The 15064-nt window shown below is 43.9% G+C and overlaps 1 protein-coding gene across 1 annotated transcript in view; it reads left to right on the top strand.

Moving 5' to 3' along the window:
* Positions 1 to 15064, top strand: part of adamts10 (ADAM metallopeptidase with thrombospondin type 1 motif, 10) — a 76902-nt gene that overhangs the window by 54607 nt on the left and 7231 nt on the right. The window contains exons 17-18 of the mRNA XM_034080468.1: positions 4191 to 4324; positions 6903 to 7026. Of these exons, the coding sequence (XP_033936359.1) occupies positions 4191 to 4324; positions 6903 to 7026 (258 nt within the window). The remainder of the gene's footprint in view (positions 1 to 4190; positions 4325 to 6902; positions 7027 to 15064) is intronic.

Raw genomic sequence — 15064 nt, forward strand, 5'->3', positions numbered from 1 at the left:
CACAGCATTTCACATTGGACGGAAAGGGTATTCCTTAGGGAGAACACTTCTTGTTTGTGATTGGACAGAGCCAGCCATAGAAGCACTGCTATGATTGGTTGTTTTTGCTGCCAGTCAAGAAATGACGCTGCGTGATTGGCCCAACACATCAGCCGTTAGCTGTTAGCACACACTCAGAGCTCACAGCTCCTCATATCTGTTCAGAAACTGGACAAAAGTTAAACATATACAAAACACAGACTGTCTGTCATTTTGAATACAGTCGCTGCTTTATTTATTTAATAATAGCTACAGGTTAGTTTAGCCTGATCGATCCGATTCCGATAGGATTTACATGGAGATACGGCCCGCCCCCTCTCCAGCGTCTTGTTTGAATGACAGGAGTAAACACAGAATTAATGCTTTATTAATTCATGGTTTTTAAGGGGCTTATCTCCATGTAAATACTATGGTAGACCACCCAATATTCGCATCGCTCTAATCGCTCGAGTTTCACCGCGGCTGTCAGCTGTGTTTGCTCCTGTCATTCAAACAAGAGGCGCTGGAGAGGGGGCGGGGCGTATCTCCATGTAAATCCTATGGGAGATACCAACTACAACAAAATGAACATATTTGACCGTGATTTAATTGTAATACACGTTTCAAAGTGATGCCGAAGTAACTACATACTGACAACGGTTAGTAAAAACCATGAATTAACGCTTTGACAAGTCTGCAGATAAGACGGCAGGCGAAAAGCTTTTAAAATGCGTGTTTTCTGAATGGAATCGGACCCATCAGGCTAAACTAACCTGTTGCTGCTCCGTCCACACTCACAACAACGTCATACAGACATAAATAAAGCAGCGACTGTATTCGCCATGACATAGACAGTCTGTGGTTTGTACATGTTTAACTTGTGTCCAGTTTCTGAACAGATATGAGGAGCTGTGAGCTCTGAGTGTGTGCTAACGGCTGATGTGTTGGGACCGGTTGGGACCAAGCGGCAAACTCTGGGGAACAGCCGGGAACTAGCCAATACGGAAGTGCCACACACTGCAGTTCATACATGGGCCGCTTGGGACTGGCTGCAGAAAGGAGCAATTTCCATAGACCCCCATGTTAAAATGCCCAACTTTACAGCAGAAAAAAACATGTTTCCACCCATGGATGCAATGAATATTAGATTCCACCTTCATGATTATGAATCTGTGAGTGAATTGTTTTCTAACATGACCCTTTTATTTATATTATGTCTTAAAGTGTTTGCATAAATTAGGGCGTGGTCACGTTGATGGACACGTACATGCCTCACTGTCAGCTAACAGCAACTTGTCCACTCTGCTAGGCTACAACCATAGAGGCTACAACGTTAGTTAGTTAGTCATAGTACTGTACTTTACCCTTTAGCTTTAGCCGTGTTCGTGGTGATTGTGCCTTTTAGGGAATATTGTTACAAATACCAGACAATTAAAATGTCGTGCTGTGCGCTTGAATGTAGTAACAGAACTTCCAAGAAGTCTAAAATGATAATATTATACATGTTAACCCCGTTCGCAGGTGTTTGTGTGCTTGGTAGCTTAGCTTGTTACTTATTAGCCAGCTAAGGACCTAACCCTTTATGCATACATATTAGGGCTGTCAGTCGATTAAAATATTTAATCGCGATTAATCGCATGATTGTCCATAGTTAAAGGTGGGGTAGGTAAGTTTGAGAAACCGGCTCGAGATCGCTAGAATTTAGAACAACCGGAGAAAATCTGCTACTTCCTTATAGAGCCCCTCCTCCAACACACACGAACGCGCACATGACCAATGAGGGCACGAGATAAGTTTGTGCCCCGATGGAAGGCTGACAGGCAGGTAGGCCATCCAATCGATTGGTTGTACTTTTTACAGTATTACGGCTTCTACAGATGACATTTTTTTATGGATTTTTTGTCAAAGCACTTAAGATATTCATTGCTATCGGGATGTTAAGAGCATTCCATGAAATATAACAAAAAGTGTATCTCGAGCCGGTTTCTGAAACTTACCTACCCCACCTTTAATCGCGATTAATCGCAAATTAATCGCACATTTTTATCTGTTCTAAATGTACCTTAGAGGAATATTTGCACGCACGTGCGATCGTTGGAGCTATGTGCAACTAAAGGCATATGCTCGAACGGGAACTGCCTGAACGCTGCAATCATGTTGCGCGCACTATCCGTGCTGAGTGTGCTGACTTTTCGTACAATGTCCCACTGTCTGGCTGCCTGCATAAAGTCAAGTGCTCGGCGCAGTTGTGGCGAAATGTTGCTCCTCTGTTTTCATTTATACAGCTCCTTATATCCGTTAGCGCAGCTAGCTAGCACCAGATGCTAACAACAAAAATGCACGTAAGGTCTCTCTCTCGCTCGCTCGGGCCACACAAACACACACCCTCCCGGTCCTCCCGATGGCCAGTCGGTGCCTGCCGGTGAGCGTGGAACTGTGGTCTGCCACAAGCGGGCAGCAGGAGCGGGGCTGTCAGCATCAGCTTGTAGATGGTATTTTAAACTCGATGCGCTCTGAAACAACGGGGCGGCCGAGGAAAACAAATACACATGCGTTAATCGCGTTAAAATAATTAGTGGCGTTAATTTTTTTTTGCGTTAACGCGTTATTAACGCGTTAACTTGACAGCCCTATATACATTTTAGTTTATGATGCAGCCTTGGGTAAGACTTTTATAGTCTATGGCTATGACGCCCATAATGCTAAACGGGAGCAAATGTTAATAGGGGACCCAATTATCCAAGTGGTGGCCGCCGGAGCTAACGGAGCCGCAGGGGGCTAGCTCCAGCCGGCGTCCCGGAGCTAGCCCACTGCGGCTCCGTTAGGTCCGGGCGGTGGAGTCCGTCTTTTCTCAACGTGTGAATGACAAGCATTAAGAATAACAAAATATAGCTAATTCTCTTGCAAAAGAGCCGCTCGAAAGTCCCTGCTCTCTAGCAGGGACTTTCGAGGGGGTAAAAAGGTTAGCATGAACTAATTTTAGTACCGGCTCTTTTTGGTGTGAACGCGATCATGAACTAAGTTAATGCGCCTAATCACAGCAATGCTTCTCTGGCTGGTTCTGTCCACGTCCAATCACAAACAAGAAGTGTTCTCCCTAAAGGAATATCCTTTCCGTCCAATGTGAAAAGCTGTGGCGTTTTCTGAAATGCTGTAGTGTTTTGTGAAATGCTGTGGTGTTTTCTGAAATGCTGTGGTGTCTTGCACTTCAGGGCCACCGTAAGTTGTTTTAGTATGATGTGCTTTTTCACTGGTATGTATCATATTGGACAATAACAATCATGACCTAAACATTATAGTGGTTACAAAATGATTTATAGATTCACATTTAGCTACTTGTTCTCTGTTGGTCAGCACTGGAAATTCGTTTTTGGTAAATTGGCCTTGCTGCAGAATTGAGTGCTGCCTTAGTAACAAATTCTGCTCTGTTTGGCATATTTTCAGTAGCTCAGACTAACTTTTTACAGGACTTCAGTGGGCTGTATAAAAGATATTATTTGAAGTGCATCAGAGAGATAGAGCCCATTTACTGATGCTTTATCATTTACATACACGTCACCTCAAGTTTAATTTATAAGCTTTTCTGGACTTGAGTAACATTTAAATTATAACTATATGGAAATTGAAAGAGCAACATTTAAATGATAACTTCTTAAATTAAACTTACATTTTCAGCCTTATCAAAGGGATCTAAAAGTATCAAATATAATCTATTTTTCATTATGTTATAGTATTGGAGAACTGTCATTTGTCCTATACTGTATGCCTTTGCCCACATAAACCAGTGCACAAAAAAGTGGGTTGTCACTGGAGTCTGGACCTGGCATTTGGTGCAATTTACTTTCAATTTTTATGTTTTGGTAAACAATACAACAGCATAGACTAAGAAAATAGGGAACGCCAAAGAACGTTTTGGCCAGAGAACTTGTGCGTGCCATTTGTGGAAATCTTGAAATACATGTCTTTCAATTGAACACTTTTCCCCTGTGACCGTGTGCGTGTTTATAATATTTAGATTTGTGCAGACATACACTACATGTGCATGTGTATCGTACTTGCATCGGGACCTGTGCATGCAGCTTTAATAGAATGGGTTGATGTCCATGTTTGTGTGCTATAAATCCGGTATACTGATACTGTGGTATGCTCCCTGTGTGTATGTCTGTGTGTAGGTGGGGTGAAGCCCTGTTCTCTCAACTGTCTGGCAGAAGGATACAACTTCTACACGGAGCGTGCTCCAGCCGTGGTGGACGGCACGCCTTGCCGAGACGACTCTTTGGATGTGTGTGTAAATGGAGAGTGTAAGGTGAGATAAGGCTTTTCCGTGTGTTTGTAAGTCTTCATGTAAGCGTTTAATTGAAATAAATTAGAGCCATTAGACATCTGCATGTGAGCAGACAGTTGAAGCTGAAGCAGCAGAATAGAGGATCAACAAACGAATGAGATAATGTTGTTTATACTCGCTCTTCAAACCCTGGATTGCCGCCACTGTGTTGTCTAAACAATGACTGCGGATGATCATCACAATCAGCTGCTTAACTGAGAAATTGTTTTAACTTTGGCAGTGATCTCCCATTCCCATCAACCAATGCTCTCTCTTAATCTCGGCTGTTAATGAAAACAAAACATCTAGCTGCTCATCTTAAAGTGAAGACCACCTGGAGGCCCAAAAGGTTCCTGGAACCCGTTTTGGCAGCCTCATGGTCCATTTGTTAAGGGATGTAGACCAAATGAATGGTAATAGCGTGCAGCTAAAATTGATCCACTTGTTGTTTATTTTGGATGTAGCATTTTCCAAAAGTTGAATCTTTCAATGGAAAAGGAAAAAATGTGAGGACAGAAGAAAGAAAAAAATTCTGATTTCCAGCGTGTTGTCTTGTGGTTGTCTGAGTGCCAACACAAATAGTTTTCACCTCCCTTTGTCCTGGCTCTTACCCCCCATGATCTGGCTTATTGACGGGTCTCAAAGGTTATGTAAGGGAGGCTGAACTCATCCAAGAGGAGAGTTTTGTTTATCAACATCTCCTCTCTGTTCTCTCCTCCTGCACCGATCTCTCTGATTTCCCCCATGCTTTGCTCTGTTCTGATCTGAAAGAACTCAGTGACCCTCCTGCTCAGGTCTGTCTGCACTGCAGGCACGCTTTATTCACTGCAGTTGTTCTCTTTCTCTTTTTCTCTTCTCCGTTCTGACTCTCTTCATCCATTCCTACCCCTGTTTCAGTTTACTCACTTTTCTTCTGACTTATTCCACTCGGTCATACTTCCCATTATTCTTCTCCATCATGTCACCTGTCATATGTTTTACATACACATTTTAAATGAAAATCTAACTTAAAAAACACTAAGGATAAATATCTTCCTTTTGGTTTCAGTTTTATGATTGCGGTCTGACAATGATAAGACGGGAGAAACAGAATGAAGTGTTGGAGATAGGAAAAGGACCCGAGAACAGATCTAGTTGTACAAAATCTGCTGCTGCAGACGAAAGGCACATGAGTCAGAGCACCTTTTCCCCAGATCTTTTGGACAAAATATACAGTGCCAGATTTACTACATGTATGATAATGGTGTTCTGCTAACATGTGGCACAGCTTTCAGTCGACTCCTGGACTGCACCTGTTGTTATAAGGCTTCTAAAGATGAGTGAAGTAGAGCTCTTAATTTAAGAGGTGGGATTTGTTTTATGGTCATTTTTATTAAAGAAGGGAAAATGCACATAAATATAAATGAGCACCTATTAACCGTGCTCGGTATTTTGTCAAAAAACCTCATTAAAAAAACTACTACTAAAATTACTTTGTCTAACTCTCTCTATAAACATCTTTAGCATATATCTGATATGAATCAAAAAGATGGTTCTAGTATGCAGTAAATGCCAAACCAAATGCAAAGTTAAATAAACGCTAACATTTTAGGTGGAGTCTGTAGTGACTTTACACTTGTAAAGTATTTAATAAATACAAACCACAACATCCCTACACTTTTTGTTCATTAATTGTGGTGTGGAAGTTCATTTTTTAAAGCATATATTTCAGCATCACAAAAACCCATATATATAAGCCTTCTAATAGTCTAGAGACCTTTATGTTTAAAAACGTCTTACTACCCACAATAAAAAGCCACCAGCCGATACTCATGAGTTGAATCTCAGTTTCAACCCTGGCTTTAGTTTTGAAATGTGATCTAATCAGTGTAAAAGTAATAATAAACATAGGTTTCATTATCCCTCTCTACAATAAACAACTGCCATATGAATATATGAGTGTGAGCGCTGTTACCATTCATTGTCTACCCTTTTGTTTAGGTTTGGTTCCCTGTTAAAGAGTTTGAGTGAAACCACCTGCTTCACTCATCATGAAACTTATTTATGTCGACAGCTATGAGTTTAGCAACCTCAGATCATTAAGTCTACACAGGATCAAAAAACACATCTGGTCTTACCATCTGATAATTCTGTGTTTTGGAAAAGTGGTCTTGAAGACATAAGAGGTAATCCCTCAGCCCGCCCCCCGATCAATCAATCAATGTTTATTTATATAGCCCAATATCACAAATGTTACATTTGTCTCAGTGGTCTTCACAGTGTGTACAGAATATCAGTATGACAATACGACACCCTCTGTCCTTAGACCCTCACATCGTACAGGGAAAAACTTCCGAAGAAAACCCACAGTTTAAAGGGAAAAATGGGAGAAACCTCAGGGGAGCAACAGAGGAGGGATCCCTCTCCCAGGACGGACAGACATGCCGTGTGTAAATTGAAAGATAATACATTTGCAACATAGGTAGTCCAAATGTTTGGAAATGCGACACCTCTCCACTTACTGACTGTGCCCCATGACCCTGACTGACCCTTTAGCTCACTTGTTTCTCCCTTCTTGCAGCACGTAGGCTGTGATCGAGTCCTCGGCTCGGACGTGCGCGAGGATCGCTGCCGGATCTGCGGAGGGCACGGCAGCAGCTGTGACTCTGTGGAGGGACTCTTCAACGACTCGCTGCCCGAAGGAGGTACAGAACTCAAACACTCAAGCACCAGCCAACTCATACATGTACATTTTTTTAAATGCTGCCACAGAGATTTCTGCACATATAGATTAAGATGATTTCATGGCCGAGGGAAGCTTTGATAAATATTGAAATACCTCTGCTCCTGAGAGTCAGATTAAATGAACGGGATGCTTTTACCGTGAGAAGTTATTCATTCTATTCGTTTTGTGCACAATCAACATTTGGATTTGAATGCTCTGGACAGTAAATGCATCTTGGAAAGCTGCCTTGCCATGTGAGTTAGGATACCCCAGACATTCAAAGTGTATCACATACAGTGGGGCAAAAAAGTATTTAGTCAGCCACCAATTGTGCAAGTTCTCCCACTTACAAAGATGAGAGAGGCCTGTAATTTTCATCCTAGGTATACCTCAACTATGAGAGACAAAATGAGGGGGAAACCGGCTGGCCCGGACAACTTAGAACCTTTCTTTTTAAAGATAGCTGCAGATTTTATTGCTCCACCTCTTACTTCTCTTTTTAACCTCTCCCTCAGCACAAATACAATTCCAAAAGTATGGAAGTCTGCTTATGTCTTGCCTTTACTGAAAGGAGGGGATGCAACTATTTTAAATAACTATACAGCCAATCTCTAAATTGTCAGTTCTGGCTAAGGTTCTTGAACGCCTAGTGAGTGAACAGGTAAAGTTTTTACGTACAAATGACATCCTGTCTAAACATCAGTCAGGCTTCAGAAAGAAACACAGCACCATCACTGCCACAATGAAAGTGGTGAATGACATTACTAGTATCTTAGATAATAAGCAGAGTTGTGCAGCTCTGTTTATTGACCTTTCCAAAGCGTTTGACACCGTTGATCATCGCATCTTAAAGCAGAGGCTAGCCAGTATTTGGGTTCAGAAAAGCGCTATATAAAATTAGTTTATTATTATTATTATTATTATTGGCATATCCAGCCATGCAGTGGGGTGGTTTGTGAACTACCTCTCTGAAAGGTCCCAATGTGTTCATTTTGATGGACTGTCTTCCGAGTGGTTAAACATTTCTAATGGTGTACCACAAGGTTCTGTTTTAGGACCACTTTTATTCTCCATATATATTAACAGCGTAGTAGATAATGTGGATGAAGCTACTTTACATTTTTATGCGGATAATACTGTGATGTATTGTGCAGGTCCCACCATTAAGGAGGCTGTTGTTAAATTACAGGCTGTTTTTAACACTATTCAGACTCAGTTCTCTGAATTAAAGCTTCTTTTAAATGTGGATAAAACCAAGGTAATGCTCTTTTCAAAATCAAAAAAGACACCAGAGCCTGTTTTAGATATTGTAACTACGCAAGGAACAACACTTGAAGTTGTTGCCTGTTACAAATACCTTGGTATCTGGCTTGATGATTGTCTCTCTTTTAAACTTCATGTCAATAACCTGCTAAAAAAACTGAGGGTTAGGCTAGGGTTCTTTTTCAGAAACAAGTCCTGTTTCTCGCTTGAGGCCAGGAAAAGGCTAGTCACTGTGACCTTTTTACCTGTGCTGGACTATGGGGATCTGGTCTATATGAATGCACCTGCCAATTGCCTGGTCAAGTTAGATGCTGCGTATCACAGTGCACTGAGATTTGTGACAAACTGTAAAGCGTTAACCCATCACTGTACCCTGTATGCAAGGGCTGGTTTGCTTTCACTAACTGTACGGAGGCTCAGTCACTGGTACATTTTTATATACAAAGCCATGTTAGGGAAACTTCCATCTTATATCTGCTCCCTGATCTCACGGAGAATTGTAAGTGGCTACTGCCTGAGATCGAATGCTGTGGTTTTATTAAATGTGCCAACTGCTAGGACTGTCTTAGGGAAGACAGCTTTTAGATGCGCAGCTCCTCTGTCTTGGAATAGTCTGCAAATTAAATGGAAACTGAACAATCTGGTGCCACTAAATGTTTTTAAAGCTCGGTTGGATGCTACTCAATCGGAAGCTATTGGTACCTGTTTATGTGGATAATTTTGTAAATGATGCTGTATGATGTCCTTTTGTTGTTTTTATGTTTCATGTGGAACTACTTGAGCAGGTCTCCCTTGGAAAAGAGATCAATGATCTCAATGGGATTTATCTGTATAAATAAAGGTTTGAAATGAAAAATATCCGACCATTTACAGTTGACGCAGCCCAGGCTTAAAGTTGGCATTACAGATAATAACAATCGCTTGTCTTATCCATCTTTGCGTACATTAGTTTCTTCATGACATTTCTTATTATTGTGTTACATAATAACCAACGCCTATACATTGTTCTATAGTAGTTGTTAGTTCAACTGTCTCATTGTCTGTAAATATAGACTTAGAATAGGGTTGACAGGAAGATATAATTTTATATTATCTGCATATAAACAATGTAATACGTCCACCAATGACATGACCAATGGTAATCTTATACAAAGAGAAAGATAAAGGGCCTTGAATTAACCCTTCAGGTTTCTTCATCTAAAATGAAGCTACCAAGTCTTACAAAAACATGTCCGCCAAAAATATAAACCATTAAAGAGCCAAGTTGCTTATCAGTGCATGGTTAAAGAGTCAATTGAATACATTGTTGTAACAATTAAGTGGCAAAACAGCTTTAAGGTCAATCAGGGTTACGATTTAAGTAAAGGCCAGCATGGGTTACTAAGTAGAATTTGACAAAATTAATTCGGAGAAGTAAAAATACTCCCTGAAAAACTCTTAACCCATAAATATACGCATATACAATACCATACGCTGTATATGCATACATATATTTATCCAGCAGCTACCCAGGGACACGTGGCAGGCAGATTTAGGTGAGGTCGGACCAGTGTGGCTTGAGGTCCAGCTGCTTTTGGATCTATTCTCGGTTTGATTTCTCCCCGCAACACCGACTTCAGAGTTTCTCACCCAACTGTCAACTCACCCCCTTCCAGGATTCCTCGGAAGGGACGCACCCTGAGCCGGCAGCTGTGTTCTGCACCGCAGTGGCCAGGCCAGCCGGTCAACCCCAGCTGAGGTCGCAACTATGTGCCAAATATCTGACATTACTGTTACCCTTAAAAAAAATCCATTAGGAGAGCTGAAGTCAAAGTGTAGGTTGCTGAGTCACGTGTTTCATGATCTGGGGATAGTATTTACGGTCAGTGTTTTTATTAAAGGGGGTTTTACAGGTTTACCTGTATTCCTCATGTCAATTACACTGATGTCCTAAAACAGTGAAGTGCTCCTTTAATCAGCTGCAGTCCCAGCATGCATTGCAGTTGTTGCCATCAGTGCAAACTTAAAGCAAAAGCGCCAAATATAGATTTAAGTTTTTTTTAACAAAGACAATATGCATCCGTTTGGTTTTGCGAGTCTTGGTTTATTCCAAAACAATGGTTATTAATGTGCTGCTATCTCAGCTTCTGGGACAGCTTTCCCCTCAAGATTTTGAAACCTGGCTGCTGGGATTTTCTCCCCTTCAGTTGCAAAAGCATGAGTGATGTCCACACTGGTGTTAGGCAATGAGGCCTGGCTTTCATTTATCCCAAAGGTGTTAGCTGATGTTGAATTCAGGGTCCAAGCTGAAAAGATAGTAGTGTCTATAGGTTTGGCCATCTAATTACAATGTTTGCCAATACAAACTTAAGTAAAAAGAGGTCACTTAAAGGTGGGTAGGTAAGTTTCAGAAACCGGCTCGAGTGCACTAAAATTTGAAAGTACACAGCCGAAAAGAATCCGCCCCTTCCTTCAGACTTCCTTACAGAGCACCTCCTCCAACACACATGAATGTGCACATGACGTCAGCAGACTGGTGAAAGTGGCCGCCTGTTGCTGGCGAGTCATTGAAGTACTGCTGCAATGCACGCCCAATGACGGCACGCCCAATGAGGGCACGAGATACATTTGTGCGTGCACGAGATGGAAGGCTGACAGACAGGGCGGCAATTGTACTTTTTACAGTATTACGGCTTCCACAGATCCAATTTTTTTATGGGTTTTTTGTCAAAGCACTTAAGATATTCATTGCTATCGGGATGTTAAGAGCATTCCATGGAATATAACAAAAAATGTATCTCGAGCCAGTTTCTGAAACTTACCTACCCCACCTTTAAGTTTACAGTTGACTAACCTGTCAGAAGTCCTAAAAGTAGGAACTCCGTTTGACTTGGTCACAACTTCCGTACAGCTTGTTTTCATCTCGAGGCAAACTGAAACTATAGGTTACTTACGTAACCCCAGTCCTCAGAGTAACATGAAGTGAGATTTCTCACTATGGGATGCGCCTCATCGCGGAGCAAACAGAAGCATCAATCTCATTACGCCAATCCTGATTGGCTGGTGATCTTGACGTCAGCGTCAGGGAATTCACCCCCTATAAGTAGCTTGCGCCACGACGCATGCGTCATTCAAAATAAGCACCTCTTCTCGCTTCATGACAGCTTCATGTCACACTGTATTCAGATTGTACCACTCACGGGCCAGGCCCATAGAGCCAAGCGCTCTGGGTGTGGGTGAAAGATCGCCCCCCCCGCTTGGGACAGTATGTCCCTGCGTAGTGGGAGCTGCCATGGCTGCCCGCACAGCAGCTGATATATTTCCGCTAGCCAGTACATAGCTGGCCAGTGCGGAGCTATCAGAGTAAGTGTGTGGCGTTGCTCTCTCACTCTGGCCAGAGTTGGAGGTATCAGAGCCAGGGGTGGGAACGCGTACAGAAGGCCCGGGGGCCAATCGTGCGCGAGTGCATCCACGCCTAACGGTGCATTTAGATCGCGCATCGAAAAGAACAGCTGACACTGAGCGTTGTCTTTAGATGCGAACAGATCCACCGCGGCTCTGCCGTAACGCACCCACAGCTGGCTCACAATCCTTGGATGTAGAATCCAGTCTGCATAAAGTGGTATACCTCTGGACAGTAGATCTGCCCCGAGGTTCATCACTCCCGGTACGTGCGTCGCTCTCAGAGAGAGGAGACGTCTACCGCTCCATAGGATCAGTTTGCGCGCCAGTGTGTAACTGGAGAGAACGCAAACCCCCTTGGCGGTTAATATACGATATTGTGGTCGTGTTGTCTGTCCTCACGAGGACATGATGTCCCCTGAGGAAAGGCAGAAAGCGTTTTAGGGTGAGAAACACCGCTAAAAGCTCCAGGTAATTTATGTGCGCCCGCTGGAGGTCTCTGCTCCAGAGACCCCTCACCGGGCGACCTTCATAAATACCTCCCCAACCTGTCAGACATGCGTCCGTGGTGACCACTTTCCGTGAAAGGACAGCACCCATAGGCACACCTCGTACTAGAAAAGTCGGGTGCAGCCAGTGGCGCAGTGCCATTACGCATTTCACAGTAACCATCACTCATTTAGTTTTAGGGCGGCCACCCAGCGCTGAAACTCCCTCATGTGTAAGCGTCCCAGTCGTACGACCAGGATGGCTGACGCCATGAGCCCCAGCAATCGCAGGCATGATCTGAAGAGAACATGTTTGCGCAGCTGGAAAAGAGCGAGACAAGCTCTGAAAGCTTTCATTCTTTCCGCTGGCAAGCGAGCTGAAAAGGGCACCGAGTTCAGGCGTAAACCCAGGAAGAGTATAGACTGCGCGGGGCACAACATGCTCTTCTCTGTGTTTATTATGAAACCCAGGTTGAGCAGGTGCTTAACGAGGACATTTGTCTGCGTAACAGCCTCCTGCTCCAACTGTGCGAGAAGCAGCCAGTCGTCCAGGTAGGTCGCCAGGCGAATACCCTGTTGTCTTAACGGGGCTTCCGTACATCGTACAAACACCCTTGGACTGAGAGACAGACCAAAGGGGAGTACTCTGTATTCATAACAGATCCCCTGAAATGCGAATCTCAGATATTTCCTGTGTGGGTAATATACTGGGATGTGAAAATACGCATCTTTCAGGTCGACTGATGTAAACCAGTCGTCTTGTCGCACGAGCCGCAGCAGAGATGTGTGAGTGAGCATTCTGAACTTATATCTTTTTAGTAGGGCTGTCAAGTTAACGCGTTAATAACTCGTTAACGCAAAAAAAATGTAACGCCACTAATTATTTTAACGCGATTACGCATGTGTATTTTTTTTCCACGGCCGCCCCGTAGTTTCAGAGCGCATCGAGTTTAAAATACCATCGACAAGCTGATGCTGACAGCCCCGCTGATGCTGACAGCCCCGCTCCTGCCGCCCGCTTGTGGCAGACCACACTTCCACGCTCACAGGCAGGCACCGACTGGCTATTGGGAGGACCGGGAGGGTGTGTGTATGTGTGGCGCGAGCGAGAGAGATACCTTACGTGCATTGTTGTTGTTAGCATCTGGTGCTAGCTAGCTGCGCTAACGGATAGAAGGAGATGTTTAAATGAAAACAGAGGAGCGACATTTCCCCACAACTGCGCCGAGCACTTGACTTTATGCAGGCAGCCAGACAGTGGGACATTGTACGAAAAGTCAGCACACTAAGCTCGGATAGTGTGCAACATGATTGCAGCGTCCAGGCAGCTCCCGTTCGAGTATATGCCTTGAGTTGCACATAGCTCCAACGATCCATCACACACACACACACACACACACACACACACACACACACACACACACACACACACACACACACACACACACACACACACACACACACACACACACACACACACACACACACACACACACACACACACACACACCATTTGTATTGTATTATTGTATGAGAGAGGTTCCAGGTTGAATTGAGGCGAATATTTGTAATGTTCAGAGGTTGTTGTGTTTAACATTCATGAGAATATTTGTCATTGTTCAAATGATAATAAACATTTGCATAAAGCATATTTGTCCACTCATATGTTGATAACAGTATTAAAAACTTGAAAAATATTCCTTTAAGGTACATTTAGAACAGATAAAAAATGTGCGATTAATTTGCGATTAATCGTGATTAACTATGGACAATCATGCGATTAATCGCGATTAAATATTTTAATCGACTGACAGCCCTACTTTTTAGATATTTGTTCAGAGCCCTCAAATCAAGTATTGGCCGAATTCCGTTCCCTCCCCGTTTGGGAACGAGGAAGTACTTGGAATAGAAGCCGCCCTGACTCTGCTCGGCGGGTACAATAGATATAGCCCTCTTTTCCAGGAGTGAGAGAATCTCACCTGGGGGTGACAGCGAATTGGAGTCTGTAGCCCCGTGTTACTGTCTTGAAAACCCAAGCAGATGATGTGAGCATCTTCCACTGCAATGCTCCTTAGAGCCAGTGGAGATGTCACGGCTCCTCCTCTCTGAGTCTCTATTTGTTGTGTTATGGGGCCCTCTAGTGTCTGAACACAGTGGTGCCCCTTTTCGACAACCCCAGTCGGCACTGCGCATGCGCGTGACGGTGGTGCCTTCACAGACCCGCCTGTAATCCGCCTTTTGAGAGATGCCGTAGCTGCTCTCAGAAGGGGAACAGTTGACGGGCTGTTTATTGGTTTTATTGTTTTTCTTTTAATTTTTTTGAGCTGCGCCCTCGGCCTGAAGCCTGGATGCGTCAGCGGCAAATGTTTTATGACAGAAAAATAAACAAATGTGTGACATATGTTTGTGCGGACTTGAGGATGGTGTTGAGGCATCTCTCGAGGCGGCGGGAACACATTTAGAGCTGGGGAACCGTGGACTTCCAGCTCTGTCACAGAGGGGAGAAGGAGGGGCTGTCACGCCACTCGCTTCTTCTTCCTCGACTGCTGGCCAAAATTCTGGGTTGGCTGCGCCTGAGCTGCAGCCGGAACTGGAGATTTTCTAGGCCAGCTCGCCCTCGTCTCCAGCCTGGCTGGGGACTCGGGGCGGGCTGCGACCTCTGCGTCTTCGGTGTTTTAAACCGAGCAGGGTTCGAGGCAGCTTGGGCGAAGGACTGCTGCTGCGAAGGACTGCTGCTGCGAAGGCAGCGGCTGGACCCTTCGAGGGAGGCAGAGGTGGAGTACCTCGTCCTCCTTCTTTTTCGACTCGCATCTCCTCTGCATGGAGGCGAGAGCGGAGCCGAAAATCCCCTCGGGAACGATGGACATGTCAAGCACATCCTCCTTT

The sequence above is a fragment of the Pseudochaenichthys georgianus genome, chromosome 4, assembly GCF_902827115.2.
Source record: "Pseudochaenichthys georgianus chromosome 4, fPseGeo1.2, whole genome shotgun sequence".
In the NCBI taxonomy this organism is placed as follows: Eukaryota; Metazoa; Chordata; class Actinopteri; order Perciformes; family Channichthyidae; genus Pseudochaenichthys; species Pseudochaenichthys georgianus.